We start from the raw sequence: 26875 nt of genomic DNA on the forward strand, positions 1-26875 counted from the left end.
TTTTCCACATCAGTCTACACTCCATGCACCATAATGACAAAGAAAAAAAAATAATTTTCACAACTTCATAAATTTATTAAAAAGAAAAAACTGAAATAAGTGCATTGCATAAGTATTCATAACTCAGTACTTAGTTGAAGCACTTACAGCCTCAAGTTATTTTGGGTATGATGCAACAAGATTTGCACATTAACATTTGGCAATTATCTTCCATTCTTCACTTCACCTCTTAAGCTCTGTCAGCTTGGATAGGGTCTGGCAGACATCTTCAGGTTTCTCCAGAAATATTTGATTGGGTTCAAGCCCAGGCTCCGGACATTCACAGAGATGTCACAGTCACTCTTGCTGTGTTCTTAGGGTCATTGTCCTGTTGAAAGGTGAACCTTCTGTCCAGTCTGAGGTTCTGAATGCTCTGGATTGGGTTTTCATTAAGCCTATCTCAATATTTTGGTGCATTGAGCTTTTCTTTTACTCTGACGAGTCCCTCAGTCCCTGCCACTGAAAAACAGCCCCACGCCATGAGGCTTCTACCACCACAGTTTACTTCTGGGATGGTACTCTGCAGGTGATGAGCAGTGCCTGGTTTCCTTCAAACATGGTTCTTAAAATTGAAGTTCATCAGACCACAGAACCTTGTTTCTCACAATCTGAGGGTCCTTTAGGTGCTTTCTTGCAAAATCCAAGTGTGTTTTCATGTGTCTTCACTGAGGAGAGACTTGAGTTATGCCACACCACCATAATGCCCAGATTGGCGAAACACTGAAGTGATGTTTGTTCTTCTGTAAGTTTCTTCTATCTGCATATATGATCATGGAGCTCAACTAGAGTGACCATCAGGTTCTTGATGACCACTCTAGCCAAGGTCCTTCTCCATAAATTGCTCAGTTTGGCCAGGAGGCCATCTCTAGGAAGGGTCGTGATTGTTTTAAACTTCTTCCATTAAGGGTAATGGAGATTAAATGCTTCTGTGGACCTTCAATCCAGCAGAATTTTTCTGAACTCTTCCCTAGATGTGTGGTTTGTTGCAATCCTGTCTTTGAGCTCTACAGGCAGTTTTTTTTTTTTTTTGCTCTGATGTGCATTTTCAGCTGACCTTTTATTAAAATGTGTGTACCTTTCCAAATCATACCCATTCAATTGAATTTGCCACAGGTTAACTTCATTCAAAGTGTAGTAACATCTACAAGCAATGTGAATGCTCCTGAGCTAAATTTCAACTGTCCCAGATAAGGGTATGAATACTTATGCAATGGAATAATTTAAGTTCTTTATTTTTAATTAATTTGCAAATATGTTAAAAACCTGTTTTTTGCTTTGCCATTATGGTGTATAGAGTGTAGATTGACGTGAAAAAAAAAAGTAATTTAAAGCAGTTTAACATAAGGCAGCAACATAAAATGTGAAAAAATTTCAGGGGTATCCACTTGTACAAATAAGGTACTACAGAAATCCTATTTGTCATTTTTCTTACCTCTTAATTCTTTAAGTCAATAGCAAGAATTGAAAGCAGTAAAACGGAAGGCAAATATATTTCTCTGAAAGTTTTGGGAGCAAAATCTCTCTCTAAATGAAGACTGTGCCCCAGTAGCATAACTCAGAGTGCATAATCTCATTAAAAAGATTTTTATGATAACACAGTCTAGACCGACTATGCAGAGAGGCTTAAGCAGCTCTCTGGGGAAACTCGTTTACATTTACAGATTCACTCTAAAACAGGAAACTTGTTCTCTTTCTAAAAGGTCATTTCAGTGTTTTTTGTGTTTTAGTTGTAATTACCGAAGTGCTGAGAAGGCCCCCTGCATAGACACAGTATTATGTCGCTGTATAATTCAACACATCAATACTACTAACTTTTGAAAGGACAACACACCATTTTAAGGGAACAGATTACCCCTAAATAAATTATTATATAATAATTATTATTTATGTAATTCTTACCCTTAATTCTTATATTTTCTTTCTTCCATAATATTAGCAACTGCACCACATTGCAGATTTTTGCTCAGTTTGGGCCTCTGAGGGTTTTTTTCTTTCCTTGAGTATGAGCTCCACATATCATATATGAGCCTATATACAACTATGTAGAGAACACTTAGAATATCGATCATTTTTATAGTGATTTTTGTCTGTTCTGGAGCTGAGCTGTATGAGTGGATGAATGGATGTAACAATGACCAACAACAGCATTTATTCCAAAACATGATGGTATCTGCTCGCTCATTAGAACAGAGATCAACCTGGTTAATTATCCTAAGAGCCAACAGCGATGACAAACTCTATCTAGAAAGATGTGAGTCTCATTAGCTTTGTGACCACAGAAATCATTCAGAGCATTTCTCAGAGAGGGTATTTATGACCATTTAAAACCACAAACACATTCTACTAGGACAGACAGTGCGGGCGAGTGAGTGAGAGACAGTGTCAGCATCCAGCATGCTGGTAAAATGATGCCGTATAAATCTTAGCACTCTCACAGCTTGGATTTAAATTTTTCATGGCGTAGGTGTGCTAGAATGGACCTGATCGCCAATTGCTGGTCCGCACTCTACATTATTCACTAGCCCCTCTTATAGCTGACTGCATTTATGTTGACAAAGTACTTGAAGGGAGATTCTTGTCTTGCAGTACTTCCCAGATTTCCTGTGTTTCTGTCCACTGCGCTTTCGTGGAGACAGACGCTGACAGAGCTCTTCCATTTCATCACTGAATCATTCATAAAGCATTGGTGGCTGCCAAGAACCAAACCCCCTACTATAATCGCACACACATGTACACGGATATATTGCCTGCTCATAATCTGTGATATGTGGACCTGTCGTTTTTGTCCCTTTCTTGACCCTTGACTGCACGCGAATGCGTATTAAACTGAAATCAATCTATCAAATTTGACGGCAACAGTCAGTGCACAGTCAGCCGCAGTTCTGTATAAAAAAGACGAAATCCAGCCATCATTCTCAAAAATAAAATCCAGCCATCATTCACTCAACCACATGCTGCGCCAAATCTGTATTTCTTTCTTATCTTTTTTATGCTTTTGTAGGTTTTTTTTTTTTTTTTTTTGGTGCATACACTGAAAGTAGGGCTGTCAATCGACGAAAAGAAATGTACTATTTAAATTACATTTTTTTTCTGAAATGAATCACGATTAATCCCACTTAAATATATGGTAACACTTTACAATAAGGTTCTTTAGTTAACATTAGTTAACCACATTAGTTAACATGAACTAATAATGAACTGCACTTATATAGCATTTATTAATCTTTGTTAATGTTAATTTCAACATTTACTAATACATTATTAAAATCTTGTTGACATTAGTTAATGCAGTGTGAACTAACATAAACAATCAACAACTGTATTTTCGTTAACTAACGTTAATGAAGATTAGTAAATACAGTAACAAATGTATTGCTCATGGTTAGTTCATGTTAGTTAGTACATTAACTAATGTTTAACTAATGAACCTTATTGTAAAGTGTTACCAAATATACTTTTATATTGCAGTAATTTCACATTCAATCTTCAAATTAATGTAGAAACAACATAAAGACAGTATCACTGATACTAATATGGAAGCCCGTTTCTGCTACTAAAAAAAAAATAAAAAATTGGGTTTTTATATCACAATTCTGACTTTTTTCACGCAATTGCGACCTTTTCCCCCAGAAGTGCATCAAATAATCTCGCAATTCTGACTTTTTTTTCCTCAGAATTGTGAGATATAAACTCATAATTGCGAGTTATAAAATCAGAATTGTGAGATATAATCTTACAATTACAAGAAATAAAGTAAGTATTGTGAGATATAAACTCACAATTCTGTCTTTTTTTCTTGCAATTGTGAGCTTGTAACTTGCAATTCTGGCTTTTTTTCTCAGAATTTTGAGATATAAACTTGCAATTGCGAGTTATAAAGTCCAGTTCTGAGGAGAAAAAAAAAACTGATATGTTCACAGAATTGCGAGTTTATATATCACAATTCTGACTTAATTCGAAATTGAAAATTTATATCACACAATTCTGACTTTTTTATTGCAATTGTGAGTTTATATCATGCAATCACAACTTTATTTCTCAGAATTGCGAGTTATAAAGTCAGAATTGCGACTTTAAATCTCGACTTTTTATCTCACATTATTTTGAGACTATTGTTTTCTCACAATTGCTAGATTATATTCCACAATTCTGACTTTATAACTCTCAATTGCGAGTTTATATCTCACAATTCTGAGAAAAAAGTAAGAATTGTGAGATAACAAGTCACAATAACCTTTTTTTTTTAATTCAGTGGCGGAAATGGGCTTCCATTTACCAATATGTCTCTAGGAAATAATTTTTTTCCTAATATTTAACCATTGACTATAGTCATTCAACATTAGAGTATAATTGAGAGCTATCAATTTTAAAATTTATTAGACTTTAAAAAATAACTTCTAATGTAAGTGAACTTAAAACAATCTTCACATAAACCCATTATTTACCTGTGACCTTCAGCAAGTAGGAAATACACAGAAAATGAATAAAGTTACCAAACACTAAATGCTACATTAAAAATAAATGAATCCTTAAAGATACAAATGTTATTGATTTCCTCTTTTTTCTCGTTCTTTAATTAACAGACGTCACAGCAGCTGGGTTATTAGGTTAAGCTTCCGCTGCTGAACATGACACAAATCTGACACGCATGCCTGTAGTTTCATTCGCATTATTTGTGCATGCAATTGACAGGACAAGACAGGTAAATTCGTTTTTACTGATATATGGCCTGACAACATCTCATCTGAACGCAGTTCACTGTTGTTCTACTGAAGCTCCCTTGTCACCTTTGCCATTTCGGCACTTGTTTGACTAGCACCTGGCGCTACAGTGAAGTGGAGTGCACGTCTGAAAAGTCTCCTGTTTGATGTGGTCGTAAAAATGTTCTGGGTCTACATAAACACAATTCTTGTCAAGAAAAAAAAAGAGTCAGAAGCAGCAGCAGCAGCTGTGAGTGGGGTGGCCAACACTAGCTTCACCCTAGGCTTGCCACGATAGACGGTGTTGACGGTGTTACCGGTTTTAAGACGTAACACCGGTGACATCACTTTTCCACCGTGACACCGTCTCCACTTTTTTTTTTTTTTTTTTAAGTATTCGTTTTTTTATTAAATATTTATTTGAATTGAATGGAAAATATCATTCTAAATAATTTACTTAAGACGAGAGCATGCAATATAATTAAAAACTGAACATAGCTACAATGCGTCATATTTCATTTATCACGTGAGGAGTTCGCGCTTACATATAATAAACAGCATAAAAGTTCAGCATGTTTGGCCGAGCCCGGGGCACTCCCCCTGCCCAGGGAGAGGGATGCTGAAAACAAGCGATAACAAAGGTAAGACTGGTTGGCTATTTAAAGGGATTCTCTTGTAGTGCTTGGATACGGAGTGTGATTGCTGATGGTGAATTGGCCGTGTTAATTATCTGTGCGAGGAGTCGAATTTACAGAAAGAGAATGGCAGACGATTTAGTGTCCAAAAGCACCTGTTTGGCAATATTTTGGGTTCAAAGTTTTTTTTTTGTAGTTTCGTTGCCGTCCATTAAAACAATTGACGCCGAATTGCCAATTCCCGCAAAACTGAAAGTGAAAGTATAATACGCACGCATTTATAAGCTATTTAAAAGCAGAAAAAAGAGGAAACCCCCACCCCACGGTGATACCGGTATTACCGGTGTTGTCGCGTGCCGATTAACCGGTGGGGAAATGTCCTCATCGTCACAACCCTACTTCACCCCTGTGTTAACTGTGTTAAATATTTTTACCACAAAAAAAAAATTACCTATGTTAATGTGCTAATTTTGACAGCGCTAATTAAAAAGTCAATATGGTTGCATGTTGTTTTAGACCCCACTGACTTTTATTTTATGAATAACAAAAGGTTAATTTTTATGTTAAACACAAAAGGAGATATTTTGAAAAATACATCAGTTTTTGTTGTAGTGAAAGTCATAATGTTTGCATGTTTTGGCCTCCATTGACATTCATTATACGGACCAATTTAAAAAGTAAGTAAGTGATACAGGTTTGTAACAGCATGAGGCTGAGTAAATGTGGATGATGTATTTATTTATTTTTTTCAGAGAGCATGCAGTGCCCTTTCCAGAGATCCTTCCTGTGGGAATGATGTCAGAGGATGGGTCTTACCTCTGCCATGGGCACTCCCTCTGGGGGACGGCAATGCAACACAATCATGCCCTTGATTGGCACTTCCTTCCCTTGAGGATCCTGCTCGAAGTTCTTGCGGAGGTCTGTTTGAAAAGATAAGAGGCAGCTGTCACAGCGGGCAGAGTCCGAGCCGATATTTGCCCTATCTATGCCAATCGCTTTCATCACTCAGCATCCTGCACTCTCTACGCCCCCTGCCCTTCGGTTTGGCAACCTTGGAACGGAATGGCAAGAGAGCAGGAGAGTGCAGGCATTCTCAACGGTGCTCTGGCCATCTGCTAGAGTTGCAGGTGTCATTGGTTCACTTCATTTGGACAGTTTGCCTCATCCCCACTGTGCTTGTACAGCAATGGATTTTTTTTCCCTATGCACTGCAACTTCTTTCAATTTGTAGAAATAAAGAAGTAGCCTACAACATGTCTAAAAATTATCCAGCTTGAGGTAGGATAAAAACAAAGTTCCCTGTATTAAATCAGAATAAAAAGCTGTTTTTGATAATAAAAACTAATGATAAAATAATAAAACTTAACAATAGTAAGTTGATAATGATAATTAATGATAATTATAATTATAGCAAATGCTAATCAAAAATAAATCAAGCTGTCAACACACTACAAAATTTAATTATGATTTTTCTGCAATAATATTATTAATTTAAACTTTTAATATGCTAAGATTAAAAGCATTTAGTGCATCGTTTAAGGAAAGAAAAAAGAAATACATAAAACAGATTTCTCACAGCAGTCCAACTGTGTTTATATCATGCAACTTTGTTTCTTTTAAATCATTTTTATAAATGCTGAAAGAGAAAGAAAAGTTTATGTTAAAGGAGTTTTTTTGAAGCCCATGACACCAAATATGATGATCATCCATTGTGAGGGACTCCTTTAGTAAAATATGAAGACAGCTATTTAAAGACCTACTGACACACACACAAAAAAATAATAATTACTGAATCAAATTATTAACATATTATCTGGAAAATACACTATATTGCCAAAGTATTGGCCCTTGTAAAGAACAGGTTTGACTACTTTAGTAATTTCAATTAGTGCAAATCTTAATGTTTAAGCATATAGTGATATTCTAGGGGATTGTGTGCTTCTAATTTGATAGCAACAGTTTGGACAGGACCCTTTTCTATTCTAACATGACAATGCCTCTGTGTATAAGACAAGGTTCAAAAACATATGATTGATTCAGTCAGTGTGGAAAAACTTGACTGGTCTGCAGAAAGAAAATTCCTAATCCCAGTTGAACACCTCTGGTGTGACTTTAAATGCAGACCTTGAGCCAAAAACTCATCACCAAACACCAATGACTTGTACATACACTACATGGACAAATAGGGTTACCACTTTTAATACCCAAAAATAAGGGACGCATTCGGGGGTGGGGGGGGGGGGGTTATCTAAAAAATGCTGCAGTAATATGTTTTTTTTCTACTTTTTTAGAAATAGGGTCTATATATCCCGTTAAAATGTAATAATGTCCCATATCTCAAAAATGCTGCAGTAAAAAGGTTTCATATGAGTTTTGCATATAATATGGGCCGTCCTGAATAAAATGCTGCAGTAATATGGGACGTCCTGAATAAGAACTGATCATTGTTTTTTTTCTACTTTTTAGAAATGGGGTCTATATATCCCGTTAAAATGTAATAATGTCCCATATCTCAAAAATGCTGCAGTAAAAAGGTTTCATATGAGTTTTGCATATAATATGGCCGTCCTGAATAAATAAGAACTGATCATTGTTTTTTTTCTACTTATTAGACTCTAAAGTCTAATAATGTCCCATTTCTCAGAAAAGAACCGAAAATTACACCAATAAATAAAACGGATATTAAAGCTGAAATGCAAATAAATAAGTAAGTAAAAATTCACGAGCACTTTGTAGTATTATCTCTCAGTCCTGGGCGTCTAAATGACAAGCGCTCTGCAAGCGCGTTCTCTCTGTGTTGTTTCTGAAACTACCGTAATCACTGTAATATGCGCGCACACTTATAATCAATCGCGGCTGGCTTGACCGTGTTTTTCTGAACCGCGGCTGGCTTTACCGCATTGATTAACTGCATGAGACGCTGCTTTAGAAAAAAATATAAAAATACGGGACAAAACCCGTCCCGTATTGATTCAAAACGTGACGCGCAATTTCATTCTCAAATACGGGACGATTCCGTATTTTAAGGGACGGGTGGCAACCCTATGGACAAAAGTACTGGGACACCTCCTTTAGAACAAAAAAATGCACTTCCAAAACTGTGGCAACAAAGATGGAAACATAATTCATATATTCAAAAATTGTATTTTCTTAATTGCAACAGTTTTGGAAGTGTCTAAAACGACTGTACCCATATGTACAAGTCATTAGTGTTTGGTGATGAGTTTTTGGCTCAAGGTCTGCATTTAAAGTCACTCCAGAGGTGTTCAACTGGGATTAGGACCAGTCAAGTTCTTCCACACTGACTGAATCAATAAATTATTTTTGAACCGTGCCCTATAAACTGAGGCTTTGTCATGTTAGAACAGAAAAGAGTCCTGTCCAAACTGTTGCTATAAAATTAAAAGCACACAATCCCCTAGAATATCATTATATGCTTAAACATTAAGATTTGTACTCATGGAAATTACTAAAGTAGTCAAACCTGCTCATTAGAAGGGGGTGTCCCAATACTTTGGCAGTATAGTGAATGTGACCATGGACCACAAAACCAGTCTTAAGTAGCACGGGTATGGTTAGTAGCAATAGCCAAAAATACATTCTATGGGTTAAACTGGTCGTTTTTGTTCTTTTATGCCAAAAATCATTAGGATATTAAGTAAAGATCAAGTTCCATGAAGATATTTTGTGAATTTCCTACCATAAATATATCAAAACTTAATTTTTGTTTAGTAATATGCATTGCTAAGAACTTAATTTGGACAACTTTAAAGTCGATTTTGTCAGTATTTTATTATTCCTATCCTAACAAACCATACATCAATTGAAAGCTTATTCAGCTGTCAGATGATGTATAAATCTCAATCTCAGAAAAAATCGACCCTTATGACTGTTGTTGTTATTTGTGGTCCAGGGTCACATATATATTTTTTGTTTAACTTTTTTTTCTGCACAGATGTTAGGTGCATACACCTTTAAAAAATATTATTATTAACAATTAGGACTTCCAATACAAGAAAGTAATGAAATTAACTATAGTACAATAAAAAACGAATGAATATTCTCTTAATTTCCAAAAACAGTCAAATTTGATATTCCGGTATTTTAATTTTGGTTTGACAGCATTAAAAATACATTTTGTATTTTTTTCCCCCAATTGCAGACCACTAGGGGTCCCCTGTGCTAGCATACTCACAGGCTATCCTCACTGTGGCCTTACGGCTCTTCGAGGTTCCTAGGTGACTCCAGGCCACACACAGGCACCAGTAGTCTTCTGGACCATGGAAATCCTCCACCTGCAGCCTGGTAACATTGATCGTCACTTCGCGGATTTTCAGCCCTGTATAGCAAGAAACACAAAGCATGAACATCTTCATCTAAATTCACTTCAGGTCAATGCTCATTAAGTATTGATTTTCAGTGTTTGGTCACTTCAGTCAGGGTCCTTAATGGCAATTGACTGTAAGAGAATACACTGGGTGTCAGAGGGATGAAAGTGTACTAGAGCTTAGTGAATTCTGAGACTGAAGACTTTAAAAGTATCTTATGCATTGTTATTAAAAAAAAAATCTCCATGACAAGTGAAAAATTTAATGGCCTCGGGTTGCTTTCCCATCTTCACGAGCTGCCCTACATAACTCCAGTTTCTTGTCTCTCTGCTCCAAGTTTTTGAGTGCATTACTGATAAAACCTTTTTTTCTCTGCTTCTCCCAGGAGGTCCCTCCTTGTTGTCTGTGCCACAGATCGTTAGCAAGATGAAAATAGCTAGCTGAAGTTGCATTAGCCTAAAAGCACAAGAGCCAGGAATGCTTGTTACCCCTGAGGCTTCATTTAAGACAAATATCTTCAGATGAGATGGTCACAACCTTAACCTTTCAAACTCTCAAATCTATGATCATTAAAACTGTGAAGATGCAATTTAATGTTCCTTGATTTTCAAAATGTCTGACTTCCCTGCTGTGAGCCTAAGTCACTTTTTGCAGAATTGTTGCATCAGTAAAGGCTTCCCGTTTTTAATCGGTTTCATCTTCTACCTGTTTCTTCAGTATCGCTACCCTACAAACGTCAAAAGAATCAGACAAATATGAGGATTAGAAGAAATATGCAATATGTTGAGAACCGCAATAAACAATCTGGATTGTTTGCTCTTCCACTTTTACTTTCTCTCAAACAAATACTTCTGTACCGTGCGTCTCCTAACAGTGCCAAGGACCATATCTGAACACTTTTACCAGATAAATATCAAATACATTTGAAAGTGCCTGGTAACTATACAGGGATTATTATTGCAGCTCAAAGATAAAACGATGGCATGCATTTAATGTAAACAAATCAGTTCAAGAAGGCTCAGCTTATTTTTTTTATTTTTATTTTTTTCTTGTGAGATTAGGATGAGCCCTAGTGTGGCGGGATAAACAGAAGAAATGATGCTGACACCATTTTGAATTTTGGTCTGGAAGATAGCCGCAAAGAAGCAGAAACAAACATGATAGACTGATAAAAATGATTCTGTGGCGAAGCAAAAAAAAAACATCAACAAAGCAAATTCTATATTGGTACTCAATTCAGGCTTGTAGAAGTTAAAGCGTAAATATAAACATTGTAAAATTTAGTACAACCTACTCAACTTTTCTGATACTGGCATTCCCATCATGCACTGGGGCATGCACTAATTAGATTGATTTATTTCTTTTTCCAGCAGTATTTAGGCTGTTTTATCATTATTTTTGTTGTTAGGTTTAGTTACTTGCGATTTTGTTATATCTGTAGTTCATTTTCTACTCAAAATGACACATTCACACTCAAAAATGAACCACAGAATCTTATTGTCATTGTGTATTGTGCACCAAGTATTGAGGTCTTTGTGTTCGGATGAGTGCTGCATTACTAATTATATCTACATAATATCTTTTATATTATTTACTTAGATTTACTTGTTTAGATGTTCAACTGTTCAGCAACATTAACACTTTAAAAGCATGGTTTAATTGACCCTTCGCAAAAACCTGACAATATGCTGACAGACAAGACAGAGCAGGTTACTTCTGGTAAGGTCTCAGCTATAAAATGCAATTTTTTAAGAAATTCAAACAATAAATACCGTTTTGTGGCTCTTTAATGTGTCGTGACAGATCACTGTATTGCCTTATTAGATCAATCACACCTGAACCGATCGGCTTTTCTTCTTTACTTAAAGAACATATAAAAAAACATGAATGAACATCAGAATGTATTTTATTCCACCACGCAAAGATGTCAATACACACAGTTATTCAAGTTTAAATCCACAAAAGTTAATATACTCTCCCGTTTGATTTGTTTGCTGGACAGAATGGCAGATTCAGCGTTATGATTGGTCAGATCAAGCTTTGACTGAAGGCCGAAATTTTTGCACATTAAAAAATAAATACGACCTCACGTTACATCAATTGAGTTTACACATTGCCTCCGAAACTTTTGTCCGTCATAAAAAATCGGATCAGGTCCGATTTTCTGTGTTTTCGTATCCGTAACAAGCATTTTAATAGGAAAGAATGACGAATATGAGAAAACCAAAAAAACGCATAAGAAAATTTCAGACTCCGTGTGCAATGACCTTAAAGGAGAAGTCCGGTGTGATATTGATCTAAAGTGTATTGAATCATGATACCGAGTATGAACGTACCTTGAATATCTCATCTCGGTTTGTGTCCTGCTGTCCGAAATCTGGGGTCAGTTAGCCGATGCTCACAACAGGTTGTCAATTAGAGTCAATAGGGCATCGAAGTAGCCATGTAAATAAATCACTGTTTTATGCCATTTACGAGGCACAAAGTAGCTCCACACTTCATTGGTAGACTTCCAAGGGCCCTGACATTTAAAACGAGACATTGAGAACTCAGAAAAAGCACCGGTAGTTTATTTACGAGAAGATTTATACAGACAGTTCCTGCAAGAAAAAATCCGGTCGCCGCCATCTTGAATTTAGTCACGATAAGTCGAGTGTCGAGCACCAAGGAAACTACAACCTGATAAGTTGATAACCTGATAAGTTCCTTCCTGCTCGTCACTCGACTTATCGTGACTAAATTCAAGATGGCGGCGGCCGGTGATTTTACTAAGGGGAATGTCTGTATAAATCTTCTCGTAAATAAACTACCGGTGCTTTTTCTGAGTTCTCAATGTCTCGTTTTAAATGTCAGGGCCCTTGGAAGTCTACCAATGAAGTGTGGAGCTACTTTGTGCCTCGTAAATGGCATAAAACAGTGATTTATTTACATGGCTACTTCGATGCCCTATTGACTCTCATTGACAACCTGTTGTTAGCATCGGCTAACTGACCCCAGATTTCGGACAGCAGGACACAAACCGAGATGAGATATTCAAGGTACGTTCACACTCGGTATCATGATTCAATACACTTTAGGTCAAAATCACACAGGACTTCTCCTTTAAGCAAAAATTACTCAAACTTTTTTTACTGGCCAAGCTAAAGGTACTTATTTTCTTTGTTAAATTAACTTGGGTAAGTAGATTTTACTTAATTATATATAATTTCACATATAGAATTATGTAATATTCACTGGATATATGTCCAATAGTAAGTCGACTGTACAGAGCAACACTGCCCTCCAAAGGCAAAGCGCAGTAACTACACATTTGGTCAAAATTTAGTTAAGGCTTAAAATGGACTTTGTGACAACTGTTTTGTCTTGTGGCAAAGTCTCCTGGTTCAATTTTGTCCCGTTTGAGAGAAAAGAGAGTGTCAACATGTTTGACTAGCTGGGGTAAAACTTTAAAGGCAATTTTCTCAGATTCAGTGTTGGCGTAGTTACTGCACTTTGCCTTTGGAGGGCAGAATAGCAGTAAAATATACTTCATGTGCAAATTGTTACGAAGGTTTTTTTGAAGTAAATCTCACAAGTTATTCTTTTTCAGTGTAGTTTTCGTTTAAAAGTTTACATTTCATACCCTCGGTTTTACTCTCAAACTATACAAGTGAAATTAATATTTATTATTCAGAGAGTAATAAAAGCACTAAATTGATCAAATTTCATTATAAACGACATTCATAATGTTGCAAAAGATTTCTATATAAAACAAATGCTTCTTCTCAAAGAATTCTGGAGAAAGAAAATGTACCACTGTTTCCACAAAAAATTAAGCAGCACAAAAGTTTTCAACATTAATACTAATAATAATATTAATAATAAGAAGAAGAAATGCTAGAATCAGAATATTTGAGTGATTTCTGAAGGATCATGTGACACTGAAAATTCAGCTTTGCCATTAACAGAGTAGATTACATTTGAAAATAAATTAAAATAGATTTTTAAAAACTTTTAATATTTCACAATATCATTGTTTTTTATTGTATTTTGATAAATAAACACAGCCTTGGTGAGCATAAGAGACCTTCAAAAATATATAAATAAATAAATCTCTCAAACAATTCATAAATAAATAATAATCTTACTGACCCAAACTTTTGAACGCTAGTGTATGTCAATCAAATGAAGAGGATTTCAGATCTGATAAACCTTAGTGTGATTGCCAAGGAGAAATGAAATAGTTACTGAGGCAGCTAAAACCATGCAAATTAGATGGGACCTCTGCCTCTTTACTAGTGACATTTCAGCACATCTCAGGGTCACTTTGAAAAGTTACTGTAGATACTGGTGCAAGAATCATTACACAAGTTGCATTTCTGGTTGGATGTTTTGAGAATATATTTTGCAATATTAATGGGCCAGAATAGTTGACTAGTCTGTTAAACAACAAGAAAGTTTTAAAAAAGAAATCCTTTGTGGAAGAGATACAGCTTCTCAGAGGAGTTTAGCATGCTGACAGTGTGCTGTGCTTCAGAGTTTGGTAACAGTAACTGCTGGACTGTCAGCGCACAGAAACCATTTTTGAACAGCAGTCTCTAGATCTATCCCCATTAAAGCACCACTGCTCTAGCCATCAAAGCATTACTTTTGCAACAAATTCACCGCCTTCAACAACAAAAAAAGCAGTGAGACAATTACTGTTTGATTCAATTTTTTTTTTTTTTTTACGTGCACACATTCAGATGAAGGCTACTGTGTTGTATACTGTTGTTTTTCAGCATCTCGCACTGTGTTTTCAACCATTTAATGGACACTTTGAGAAAACAAAAAACATATTTCTTTCTATTTTGTTGCTCCTTGGGGCAATAACCACAAAATTAATCAAGCTGTGTATTGATCCTTAACTGGTTTGGTAAATATATTGTCTGTGATGTATTGATCCAGACTGTAGCAGAATATTTGTTCACTTTCAGGTCAAAACTGCTATGCAAGTCACTTATTGATGTGCAAAATCATTCGGTGCAACAATTTCAATAGCATACCATTCTGAAAGATAAAACCAAGTTTAAGTTTGTAAATCAGTTCAAGCAACTTGAATTAAAATGTCAATCATGGCCTGTTGTAGTTATTAATATATAGAATCAAATTCATAAACATTATTAACAAACATAGTAGAAAGGCTTGGAAGAAAGCACGAAATCTCTTTGAAAGCAACTAATCAAATAGTCATTCACATAACCCTCAGTCTAATTTAGTTTAGCGCATTCCTAATTACTCTGTAGGTTTTCCAAAATGTACCTTCCGTCATTAAGTGGTTAACAAAATAAAGTTTGGCTAATGATCACAAATCTTTAAAGACAGGCCCTGCTGAGATGATGACACAAAATGAATGCCGTTCGCACCACATACGGCACTTACGTCTGCTTTAGCAGAACTGGATGTGATTCTTCCCTTAATAAATGAGCAGCTCTCAGCCACTGCAGAAAGGAGTCATGGGAGAGTGGGGAGGCGAAAACACTAACATCTCATTTAATCAAGTGCCTTCTTGAATTGGTTTTCTCCCAAAAAATGAATGACACCGCAGAGAAAAAAGCCGAGCAGAACAGCGTGGTATATCCTGCCAGTCCCACAGGTTTATTGATCATGAAAGCAGATTGCCTTCACTTCTGAGCTGACTCTACATGGTCCTGTTAGTCAGGGGTAAACAAAGCAAGACAGACGCCTGTGTTTCATGGACACTCTGAGAGACGCAGACATTATTCATCATTCCCCAGCTGAGATGTTCCATCGACAGCGTAGTGTGGGGGATAAAATTCAGCAGCAGGCAATGAAAATCATGACTAATGATGGCACATAATCCAGTCTGATAGATGAAAATATGAGTAATATGTTAATAGGAGGTGGTCTTTCTCTCTGTTAGTAAGTCTAATTCCATGTAGGAATATTGACAGGTGACAGGTGATATTACGGAGAGAAACGTCTGACATGCTTTCATTTGTCAGCGTCATTTTTTATAAAGAAAATACTGTTGACAGCAGAGGTGGGAAAGGGGTCATCATTTAAATTCACACATCTTTGCTTAAATTTTCATGGGTGGGCCTGCTCATCACAAGGATTTGGTTATGTTGAGATTGTTTGATTAGTGTATAGATATTCAAACGAATATACACTGCAATACTCCAAGTTTCTAATTTATCTGCAGCTGACTGATTTCCTAAACCTTCACTAAAGCCAGGCTCACACTACAGAAGTTTTGGGCTGATTTATCCCTGATTTTCTTCTGAGAATCAGAGAATAAATCTTGTCAAAGACCTCGGTTGGTCCCGATGTTCGGGGCGGATTATCTGGTAATGTGAGGCGTTTACAGATCGAATTGTTGCACCAAATTGGGGCCTCGCAGATTGTATCAAACATGTTTGATATTTAGGATTTTAAATCGGGATGATCATGGCTATGATTACATCAGTACTTTTACAATAGCCAACACTGCTGTACAATACTTTAGATTTGCAATAACATAAGGACAAAGAGAAGCCCTGGGGTCAAATTGCCCCAGTTTTGAAGGTACCGGGTGTGTTTAGAAAGCTGCTAGCACTCTAGCTAACATATGTAAATATTAGTTGTTGAAACATTGCACACTTAAGATTTGAGGGAAGAAAATCCACAAAGATTTGCTCCTTATGTCTTACTTTTAGGGGTGGGGGAAAAACAATTCACATATGAATCACGATTAGCATCAATTCACAAATTTTAAAAATCAATTTTTAGTTAATATAATAATAATAATAATAATAATAATAATAATAATAATAATAATAATAATAATAATAATAATGACACGATTTGGTCAGAACAAAAAGGCGGAACTCATCTGCAGGAGCGGTGTATTCGGAAAGGCAAGGAAAACAAACAACCCGTTTTACGGAGCCACTGAGAGTGATCGTGAATGATTTGCAGACCCTGAGCACCACAAACATCTAATCTTGTAAAATGTGTGGTACAGTATACTGCTGTTCCATAGTAAAAACAGAGTATGTGTGATCGCGAATCTCGAAAGTGAAAGTAAAAAGCAAACGCGCATTTAAAAGCACTTTCAATGCCCCACATATTAACAAAGACTATAGAATACCCAAGATGTGTCTCGTATAGTTTCGAATGGGGAAAAATGCAACGCTCATTATGGCCGTGAAACCCCGCCTTCTTAATTATAGAGCCAATCGTTGATTAGTAAAGTCAGCGCGACACTGCAGCTGCCGTTAGAAGTCCCGTTTGCTATAGAAACAATCAGCGTTCTGAGATGTGCGCTCAGTACTGCACACTGATCTAGCCTGAAAAATAAGCTTTTTTTAACGCTATCGGAGCACAAGGAACAATATTTATCAGGCAGTTCTTGTCAGATTTTAATAGTGATTTCAAATATAAAATTTAATCGTAAGCTAGGTAAACAATTTGATGTTTCTCCATTCAAAGGGATAGGAGCTGCACTAGCATGCCTGGGAGGCATTTCAAAGATGGCCACCGAGTAAAATGACTTGCCTTAAAGAGACTTTGATATTAATAATGGCTCCCTGATGCTCACAACTCACTACAATTACCCAACGATATAATTGCGAGAGAAAGCATTGAAATATTTTTTTTCTTCCCATCTTGTATTAAGGGGTTCTGCAGTACGTGTCATTTCCTTTCTGAATTCAGTATTCAGAGTTTAGGATGTTAATAGTTAATAGCAAACACTGTTTTCTTGAGTCACCCATACTATAGACAGGTCTGTTTTTATATCAAAATACTGGTGCATTTGACGTCCAGTGTGCACAATAAATTTAATGAAAAATGATGGGGAAAAAAAATAAATACGTAAATCGATTTTTAATCAAATTGTGACCCCAAGAATTAATATGAATCGAATCGTGAGGTACTGAAAGATTCCCACCCCAACTTACTACATCTTTTAAATGTTTTAACCAGGTCATGAACGGCTTTTTTTGTTATTTGTACTGTTCTCTGATCATAATCATAATTTAAGCAGTAATAAGCTATTTCAACCTGATCTCATGGCAATTTGTACATATTTTACGAGGTGGCTAATTTGTACAAATTGGTACAAACTCACTTGTACGAATTAATACGATTTTTGCTAAATCGTAAATAGTTTACGAGTTCCCCAATAAGTATCAATTACCATGGATGACCTATCCCTAACCCCTCCCCTAAACCCGTCACTGTGGTCTAGACAAACTGTACAAAAAATTACACAATTGAAGCTGTACGAATTTGTACAAATTAGCCACCTCGTAATTGTCATGACTCTGGGCTGCGGGTTTTCCCTCAGCCACCTGAGGTCGCTGTTTCCCTTCATCTTGCACTGCACTTCCCTGATTGTCTACACCTGTCTTGTTGTCTTTGATTATGACACTCGTTTCCTCCACAGCTGTTCACTATCACCACAGACTTTATAATCTCCACTCTCCCACCACTCTTGTGAGTCTGCATTGTTTCCTGTACCTGTCTTCTGTGTGGTTTGTTTTTCGTGATTCTTGTTCCTGAAGTTTATGTTTCTGATCTTGCCTTGTTTGTGTTTTGGTGTGCCGTGTTGGCCTTTTGTTTGTTCGTTTGTTTATTTGTGTTTATTTAATAAATATTCTCTACCTGCATCTGGACCCAGACCCCTTCCTTCTCCCAAACGTGACAGAACTACCGACCATTATGGAAACAGTGACCTCAGGTGGCTGAGGGAAAACCCGCAGCCCAGAGTCATGACAGTAATGGTCATGAGATAGCGTTGGATATTTTCTGTCTTGGTTTGACCCCCCTCAGTAGAACGCTCTATTTGAATAGGCATGCCGAATTACAGCCTTGGATTTACACACCCATTGCTATGATTGGCTAACAGTTATGTATGTTTGACAGCCTATGCAATGCACAGCATCTTGTTGTCTTCTGAGACTTTTTTTTAAATACATTTACACTACATGTGTAAGTCAGTGGGTGGGGTTAAACAGACAGTTGTGTAGAAGCAGGCGGACAATGTTTAGCCACACTATTACGTCATAAATTGGCACATTCCACAACCTATCATTTTGTCAGACTGGCTTCAATATAAGCTGTTTTCAGACTAATGAGAAAGTTTTGAGTTCTGAAAATTACAGGATGTTTTTATAGTACAATGGCCTCTTATATGTCGAAAGATCAAGAAAATTTTGGCTTCTCAGTTCATGACCCCTTTAAGGTAAACTTTTAAAATGTCAAACATTATAAATGTCTTTTCTGTCACTTTTGATCTTTTCTTTTTGATCTTTTCATCAGTCTATGTGCTCCCTGAAAATCAAACCCAGGACTTTTACTGTTGTTAACACCATTCTCTAAGACACTGGTTCCTAATGCTGGTCCTAGAGAACCCCCAACACTGCACATTTTTGATGTCTCTTATCTGACACACAAATTTGAGGTTACAAAGTCTTTCCTAATGAGCTGATGAGTTAAATCAGGTCTGTTTGATTAAGAAGACACCTAAAATATCCAGTGTTGGGGGTTCTTCAGGACCAGGATTGGGAACCACTGCTCTAAGATTTAAACTACATTAACTTCAGTCACCTCTGGTGGAATAGTGTGATTTCTACACTTCAGAATCTCATTTGCCTTTTGGCAATGACCAAGATGATCAGGAGGAGGTTTAACTATGTCAGTAATGTAAAAATCATGCAGCAGATTTCAGGTCTCCTCAAAGCTTCATTTAGAGTTAGAGTTAATCCAGTCTGCCTCAGCTGCAACATGTGGCCCTGCCATGACACAATTTAAGGGCCAGAAACTGACACGACACAGCAATCATGTGAAGCTTTGGCTCACTCAGTATTAGATCTACTAAGCGGATGCTTCTGCTGCTCTGTGTGCAAAAGAGTGTTAGAGGAAAGTCTTATAAGAACTGAGTAAGCCTATATGAGCGACAACGAGACAATAGGTGTGCTCCATCAAGACCTTAAGCATTTGATGCTAAAATAAATGCATCTGAGAACGTAATAAGACGTTTAGATAGGTGGCACATAGTTGTGACAGCAGAGAATATGAAAAGCAGTACTCAAGAAGAATCACACTTTTAAGTTCACAATAGCGTCACATCAATCAACAACATTTGCAAGTCACTTTTAATGTGCTTTGCTTTACACCGGTTCCTTTTCATAATACTTCACTCGCTAGACTTAAAGAAAGCTGCTTACATTACATGGCAGCAGCCACGGGGAATGACTTTAGTAGTATTTTAGTGTTTGAACAGACTTGGAACAGAGCATGGCACAGCGAGAACGGTGTAATGTTTCGTTCTATGTGATTCCTGCAAAGGCTTCCAGCAATTGATTTGCAGCTTTTGTCTCCCCTGCTGTAGCAGAGAGAGATTATTTCAGCACCATGGAGAGCGACAACCAATGGAGAACCAGCAAGTAGAGCAGCTGCAGTCACACAGTATTTATTGTATTCCAAGTCTGATTTTCCAGTTTTCGCTAAGGTGAGAATTTGGACATAACTGTAAATTCAATTAAAGTACTTAAAATAACTAACGGCAGCTTAGCACCTAAAACAACCAACAGGGTTTATCCTTTTTCTGAATGACTTAATCTCAAATCATTTCAAGGGTTTGTCTAAAACTTACAATGGTAACCACACCCAAAATTATGGAAGCCTACTGAATAAAAAATAAAAAAGGTCATTGCCACATTTTATATCACGATTGTGAGTAAACATCTCATAATTCCACCTACTTTTTTTGGAGAATAGTGAGATATATACATCTTTCCTCAGAGTTGCGTGATATAAACTTGAAAATGTGAGAAAAAGTCAGAATTCTGAGCTACCAAAAAAAAGAACTGCAAGTTTTTAATCTCGCAATTCTGACTTTATTTCTCACAATTTAGAGTTTACATCACGCAACTGACTTTTTTTTTGAGAATTGTAAGATATAAACTCGCAATTCTGACTTTTTTCTGAGAATTACATGATATAAAAGCCAGAATTGCGAGATAAAAACTCACAATTCAGAATTATTTTTCTCAGAGTTGCCTGATGCAAACTCGCAATTGTAATAAATCTGAATTGTGAGATATAAACTTATAAATGCAAGAAAAAGTCAGCATTTCGAGATACAAAAAAGTAAGAATTTTGAGTTATTATCTTGCAATTCTGACTATTTCTCGGAATTGAAGTTTATATCATGCAACTGACTTTTTTCTGAGAATTGTAAGATATCAACTCACAACTCTGACTTTTTTCTCAGAGCTGCATGATATAAACATGCAATTGCGAGATATAAACTCACAATTCTGACATTTTTTTAGGAGAATAGTGAGATATATACATCTTTCCTCATGTTGCATGATATAAACTCGAAAATGCGAGAAAAAGTCAGAATTCAGAGATATCAAAAAAAGGAATTGCAAGTTTTTAATCTCGCAATTCTGACTTATTTATCACAATTTAGAGTTTACATCACGCAACTGACTTTTTTTTTTGAGAATTGTAAGATATAAACTCGCAATTCTGACTTTTTTTCTGAGAATTACATGATATAAAAGCCAGAATTGCTAGATAAAAACTCACAATTCAGAATTATTTTTCTCAGAGTTGCCTGATGCAAACTCGCAATTGTAATAAAAAAAATCTGAAATGCGAGATAAAATTTCTTCACAAATTTTTTCACAATTTTCACGCAATTCAGTTGCGTGATATAAACTCGCAGTGATATAAAAAGTCAGAACTTTGAGTTTATATCTTAAATAGTGAATAGAATAGTAAAAGAGTGAAAAGAATAGTGAGAAGTAAACTTGCAATTCTGACTTTTTTCTCAGAATTGTGTGATATAAACTCACATTTGTGAGAAAAAATTAAGAATTGCTTTTTTTGTCTTCGCAATTCTGATTTATTTCTGCAACTACGTTTATATCACGCAATTCTGAGGAAAAAGTCAGAATTGTGAGTTTTTATCTGTGAATATCTCACAATTCTATGAAAAAAAGTTTGAATTTGGAGTTTGCATCAAGCAATTGTGAGAAAAAAAAGTCAATTGTGAGATAAAAAGTCGCAATAACCTTTTTTTTACATTTTTTATTCAGTGGCGGAAATGGGCTTCCAAACAAAATAAATAAATAAATAAATAAAAATATTGAAAATATAAATAATTTAAAATATATATAATTGATATATAAATAACTAGAAAATAACAATTGTAATAACTGTAAATAAATAAAAAACTATTTAAACACCAATAATAAACATTTATTTAACCCATTTTCTCCCTATCAGCAGATATTCAAACAATGAGCTACAACCCGTTGTGCCCTTGAACAGAGTATTTAACCCTGGCTTCCTCCAGGGGGGATTGTCCACGTAATAAGAGTTGCTTTGAACAAAAGCGTCTGTTAAATGACTACTTGCATTACTAATGTGGACCTTAACTGGGTGGGAGTCCAGAGGCTGCATTCTTCCTCTGGGTAACGGGTCATTTCTCAACTAACTTACATAACATTGGTGTGACCTCCTCCAAATGACTCATCTCATTGTGTGCATGTGCGCTCCTGAGCTCACAGTGGCGAATGTGACATTTTGCTCACGGGGTAGAAGCTTAATAGCACATTAATGTCATCCTCCATCACACGCTCATGTACTCCCCACCCGCTCTGCATGGCAGCTCCCTCCAGCATAACTCCAAATAAATAATTATCATAACAGCCACGGCAAAAAGTGCTATTAGAGCGATGAAGGGAAGACTTCAAGAATTCAAAAATAAAAAATTAACTAAAACACACACATATATATACACACACAACATATCCAAGGATGTTTCTGCAAAATTCAAGGTTTGAGGTTTTACGTGCTACTCTCTCCTGATGAACAACTGTGTTATACCAATTTTTCAGGGCCAGCGTATTTTTTTTTTATTATTATTCTCTTTCTTTTATGATGTATACTGCACTCTGTAAGGTAGTAAGAGGTTCCTTTAAAAAAGGTTTTTATCTCCTTGCAACAAATACAGCCATAGTTTAATTTGAGCATTTTGCAAAAAATAATAAATAAATTCTTTATGTCTGTTGGGTCATGGTTTTAAAGGGTTAGTTCACCCAAAAATGAGTCTATGCAGGTTTAAAAAGCTCTCGGATTTCATCTAAAATATCTTTATTTGTGTTCAGAAGATGAACCAAGCTCTTACAGGATTTGAAAGACATGTGGATGAGTAATTAATGACAGATTTTTTTTTTTTTTTGTAAACTATGTCGTTAAGGCTTGTCAATTGACAATTTGAAAATTCAAATTGAATAGCTTTGCTCTTAGATATTAGAGACACATATTGTTTAGTTCTACAAAAACCCAACAGTCTAAAACTTAAAAGGCACAGTTTTAGCAAATCTGATTTAAAATTGCAATTTCACATAATATTCTCCTTTTCAAAAAAATAAAAAAAAGCCACTGCCCCCTGTTGTGCTCCAGACATGTATGTTGCACTATGGGTGTTGAGTGTGCAATTGTCTGTGATAATACTATAGGCCCAGAGAAGAGGAACATCAACACTAAAATGCACCTGCGTTAAGTGAAATGAAGGGTGATGCCCTGCACTTGTCCTCTTTCACCGCCCTTGCTTTGCAGTCAGCTTCCATTTGTTCCACTGCAGAAGTCCTCTCTCTCTCTTTCTCTGTCCTTCATTTGCAGTCAGCTTCCATCTATTGTAGCATAAAGGCACTTTCTCAGAAAGAAGCTTTTTTTACTGAGAAGCTGTCTCTAACAGATGTCAACACCACATCACATGTCAACTCTGACACGTCATAACTATACTCGCAGTGGTCAGCTGGCTCCCTCCGCCAGATGACAGAAAGCTGGACTGAGCCACATGAGCTACAACTGCCCTGAAGCTTTGCTGTGCAGTCACTGGAAAGTGATTTCGTCACTTTGAGACAGAGAAGAGGAGAAATGAGTTTAAATAACAGAAGTGACAGAGGAACAGGGCTTTACTCTAAGATGTTTAAGAGCACTTGTAGCACAAAATTAAAATATGCATAGGTACAATTAAACTTTCTGCAATCAAACTATTTTTTAAAATGCATAAATGCCTCAATAAAACATCAGAAAACATCTGTCATTAATTACTTACCCTCATGTCGTTCCAAACCTGTAAGACCTTCATGCTTCTTCAAAACATAAATAAAGATATTTTTGATGAAATCTGAGAGCTTTTTGACATTACATATCTTAATTTGTTTTTTGAAGAAGCATGAAGGTCTCACAGGTTTGGAACGACATGAGGGTGAGTAAGTAATGACAAAATTAAAATTATTGGCTGAACTATCCTTTTAACTTAATTCAAATTCATGTTTGACATGTAATAAAAGTTATCTTTTAAGTCGTAAACGACTTAAACTTATGTAATTAGATACAATTTACTAAGGTGAAAAAGGTGCCAATAAATAATTAATTTTGTTATGTGATGTTTGCCTAACTAATGAATACAGAAATAATTATGGCTAGAAGGCAAAAGATGTTAAGTGTGTGCTAATAAACTGGCAATTCCATATGGTGAATCCCACTAAGGTTACTAAGCCACTTTATATTTCAGTAATATTCACACTAAATATAAAGTAAATATGAACACACAAATATAAATACTAATACTAGTCATATAAGTATGCATAATTCTAGACAGTTAATATTTATATACCTTCATTTATAAAGCTTTTCTAAGCTTTTTTTGTTGACTTGGAAAGGAACAAAAAATCAGCAACACTGCAGCCAATCTACAGGAAAAGTGTACAGCACGACACAACTGCATCACTCTCATTATTATAAGCAATTAGGCCGCATACTGCAAGAGCGACAAGACTTACAAGAGTTGTCATTCTGTGTTATATTATATATATGTGTTCAATTGGTTGAAAATGTACTCACTTTCATTCAATACTAAATGTAGGTGAGTTTGTTTCTTGAATGGAACAGATTTCAATGTGAGAGGACAATTTGGATTTGGATTGAGAAGACAACAGGAATGGACTTATTATATTATATATATTATTATATATTATATAATATGTATATATATATATATTAGGGTTGGGTCGATAGATGATGCCATCGTTCATCGCCGATGGCCGATAGACATCATAATGCTGAGCCGGCATCGCAATCCCCCGCTCTGCCCCCGCTGCAGCAGCAACCCGCTCGCAAAAAACACACACTATATGTGACCCTGGACCACAAAACCAGTCTTAAGTCGCTGGGGTATATTTGTAGCAATAGCCAAAAATACATTGTATGGGTCAAAATTATTGATTTTTCTTTTATGTCAAAAATCATTAGGAAATTAAGTAAAGATCATGTTCCATGAAGATTTTTTGTAAAATTCCTACTGTAAACCTAACCAAATGTAATTTTTGATTAGTAATATGCATTGTTAAGAACTTAATTTGGACAACTTTAAAGGTGATTTTCTCAGTATTTTGATTTTTTGCACCCTTAGATTCCAGATTTTCAAATAGATGTATCTCGGCCAAATATTGTCCTATCCTAACAAACCATACATCAATAGAAAGCTTATTTATTGAGCTTTCATATGATGTATATATCTCAGTTTTGTAAAATTTAACCTTATGACTGGTTTTGTGGTCCAGGGTCACATATAGCCAAATGAAATGCATGCCTTCAATTTCCGCATGTTTACTTATTTTATTATTATTATTATTATGAGGAAATAATAACAAGGAAGTTGTTAGCGATCACAATACAACTTACAGTGAACTCCAAACGAATTACACGAACTAGTTCGTTTACATTAATAAATGAGGCATACAAAAACAGCAGAAAAAAATCAAAATAATTTTAATTAAATTAGATTAAATAAACTACACCAAATATGCCTTTTTCATGGTTTTACCATAATGAACATGAGCTTGGAACAAAAAACAAGAGAATATATTTTTTCCATCGAAATACGAACGTACAATACAAAGCCTAGTATACATTATAAATAACAGTTTATCATTAAAATACATTGGGAATATGGAAACACTTGGATTTGTGTCGAATTACAGAGGTACGTGAGTCCAACGCCTAGTATTTTTACATATTTATATATTTTATATATTTTGTTTCATTCCTGTTCTGTTCTGAATACGTTACATTTAAATGATTCGTTTTGGAGTCAGGGTAACTAACTTATAGCTATGTTTATAGTGTTTATAATGTTAATACATAATAATATTTCCCTTGATTTGGTATTATTTCTGATATTACACTTTCTCTCTAAACATTCCGCTGCTCATTAAATGTGCTTGGAGAGAGTGGGTTAAGGGGGTCGCACACCGGACGAGAAACGCAGCGCAACGTCGCGTCTCGCCAAGGACAGCTGGAGGTATCGCACACCGGACGCGCACATTCTATACGCGTCAGCTCATTTTTCAGTGAAGTTCTGAACTGCAAGTGACGGTTGTGACCTTGTAAATCCAGTAGGTGGCAGTCAAAGACAGTGAATGTAATTACGACAGGCAAATGTTACATAGGACTTTAGATTTTGCGTATGAAAAAATGTATTGAGAAAATAAAATATGAATGAATTATATAGGTTTACATTTTTTTCAAGCTGTAAACCTAATGTAAGTAGTATTTTGCAGCAGTGGTATCTTGTTTTTTTAATCTAATAGGATGATTTGAGACAAATATGATGTTATTTAATATAAAACTATGCAGATGGCGCTCTGTGGGGCGGCAGAAATTTGAACAGCTTCCTGAGTCGTAGCTGGGCGCCGCGGACAGACGCCGAATGGCGCCGCCGGTGTGCGTATGCTCATAGAAAACTATGTTTTCGAATTTTAAAGACATTGCGCGACGCGACGCGGCGCAGCGCTTCGCGTTCGGTGTGCGACCCCCTTTAAGCAGTAAGCAATCAATGAGAGTGATTTTGAACTTAAAAAAGCGGATTGGTCGAAAATATGTTAAGGACCAACACACATCCTCCAAATACATCTACATAAACCCACGCTTGCTCTGTCTCGTATGCACGCACGCACTGTCACGATCTAACGCACTTGTTAATGCCGGATCTTTAAAAATCCGGCTCAAATTAAGCACTGGTGGTAACGGTAGGCTACAATTAATTCGTTCGTTATGAATTAATTATTTAACAACAACCATCCCTCACCCCCGCCCCCCGCAGACGATGCCATTGTCC

At 36.1% G+C, this 26875-nt stretch overlaps 1 protein-coding gene across 1 annotated transcript in view; it reads right to left on the bottom strand.

The window, feature by feature from the left end:
- unc5db (unc-5 netrin receptor Db) overlaps positions 1-26875 on the bottom strand; it is a 185982-nt gene that overhangs the window by 58388 nt on the left and 100719 nt on the right. Inside the window, exons 3-4 of the mRNA XM_073840261.1 lie at positions 9570-9713; positions 6191-6294 (exon numbers count right to left, since the gene is read on the bottom strand). Coding sequence (XP_073696362.1) covers positions 6191-6294; positions 9570-9713 — 248 coding nt within the window. The remainder of the gene's footprint in view (positions 1-6190; positions 6295-9569; positions 9714-26875) is intronic.

Source organism: Garra rufa, chromosome 5, assembly GCF_049309525.1.
Source record: "Garra rufa chromosome 5, GarRuf1.0, whole genome shotgun sequence".
Lineage (NCBI taxonomy): Eukaryota > Metazoa > Chordata > Actinopteri > Cypriniformes > Cyprinidae > Garra > Garra rufa.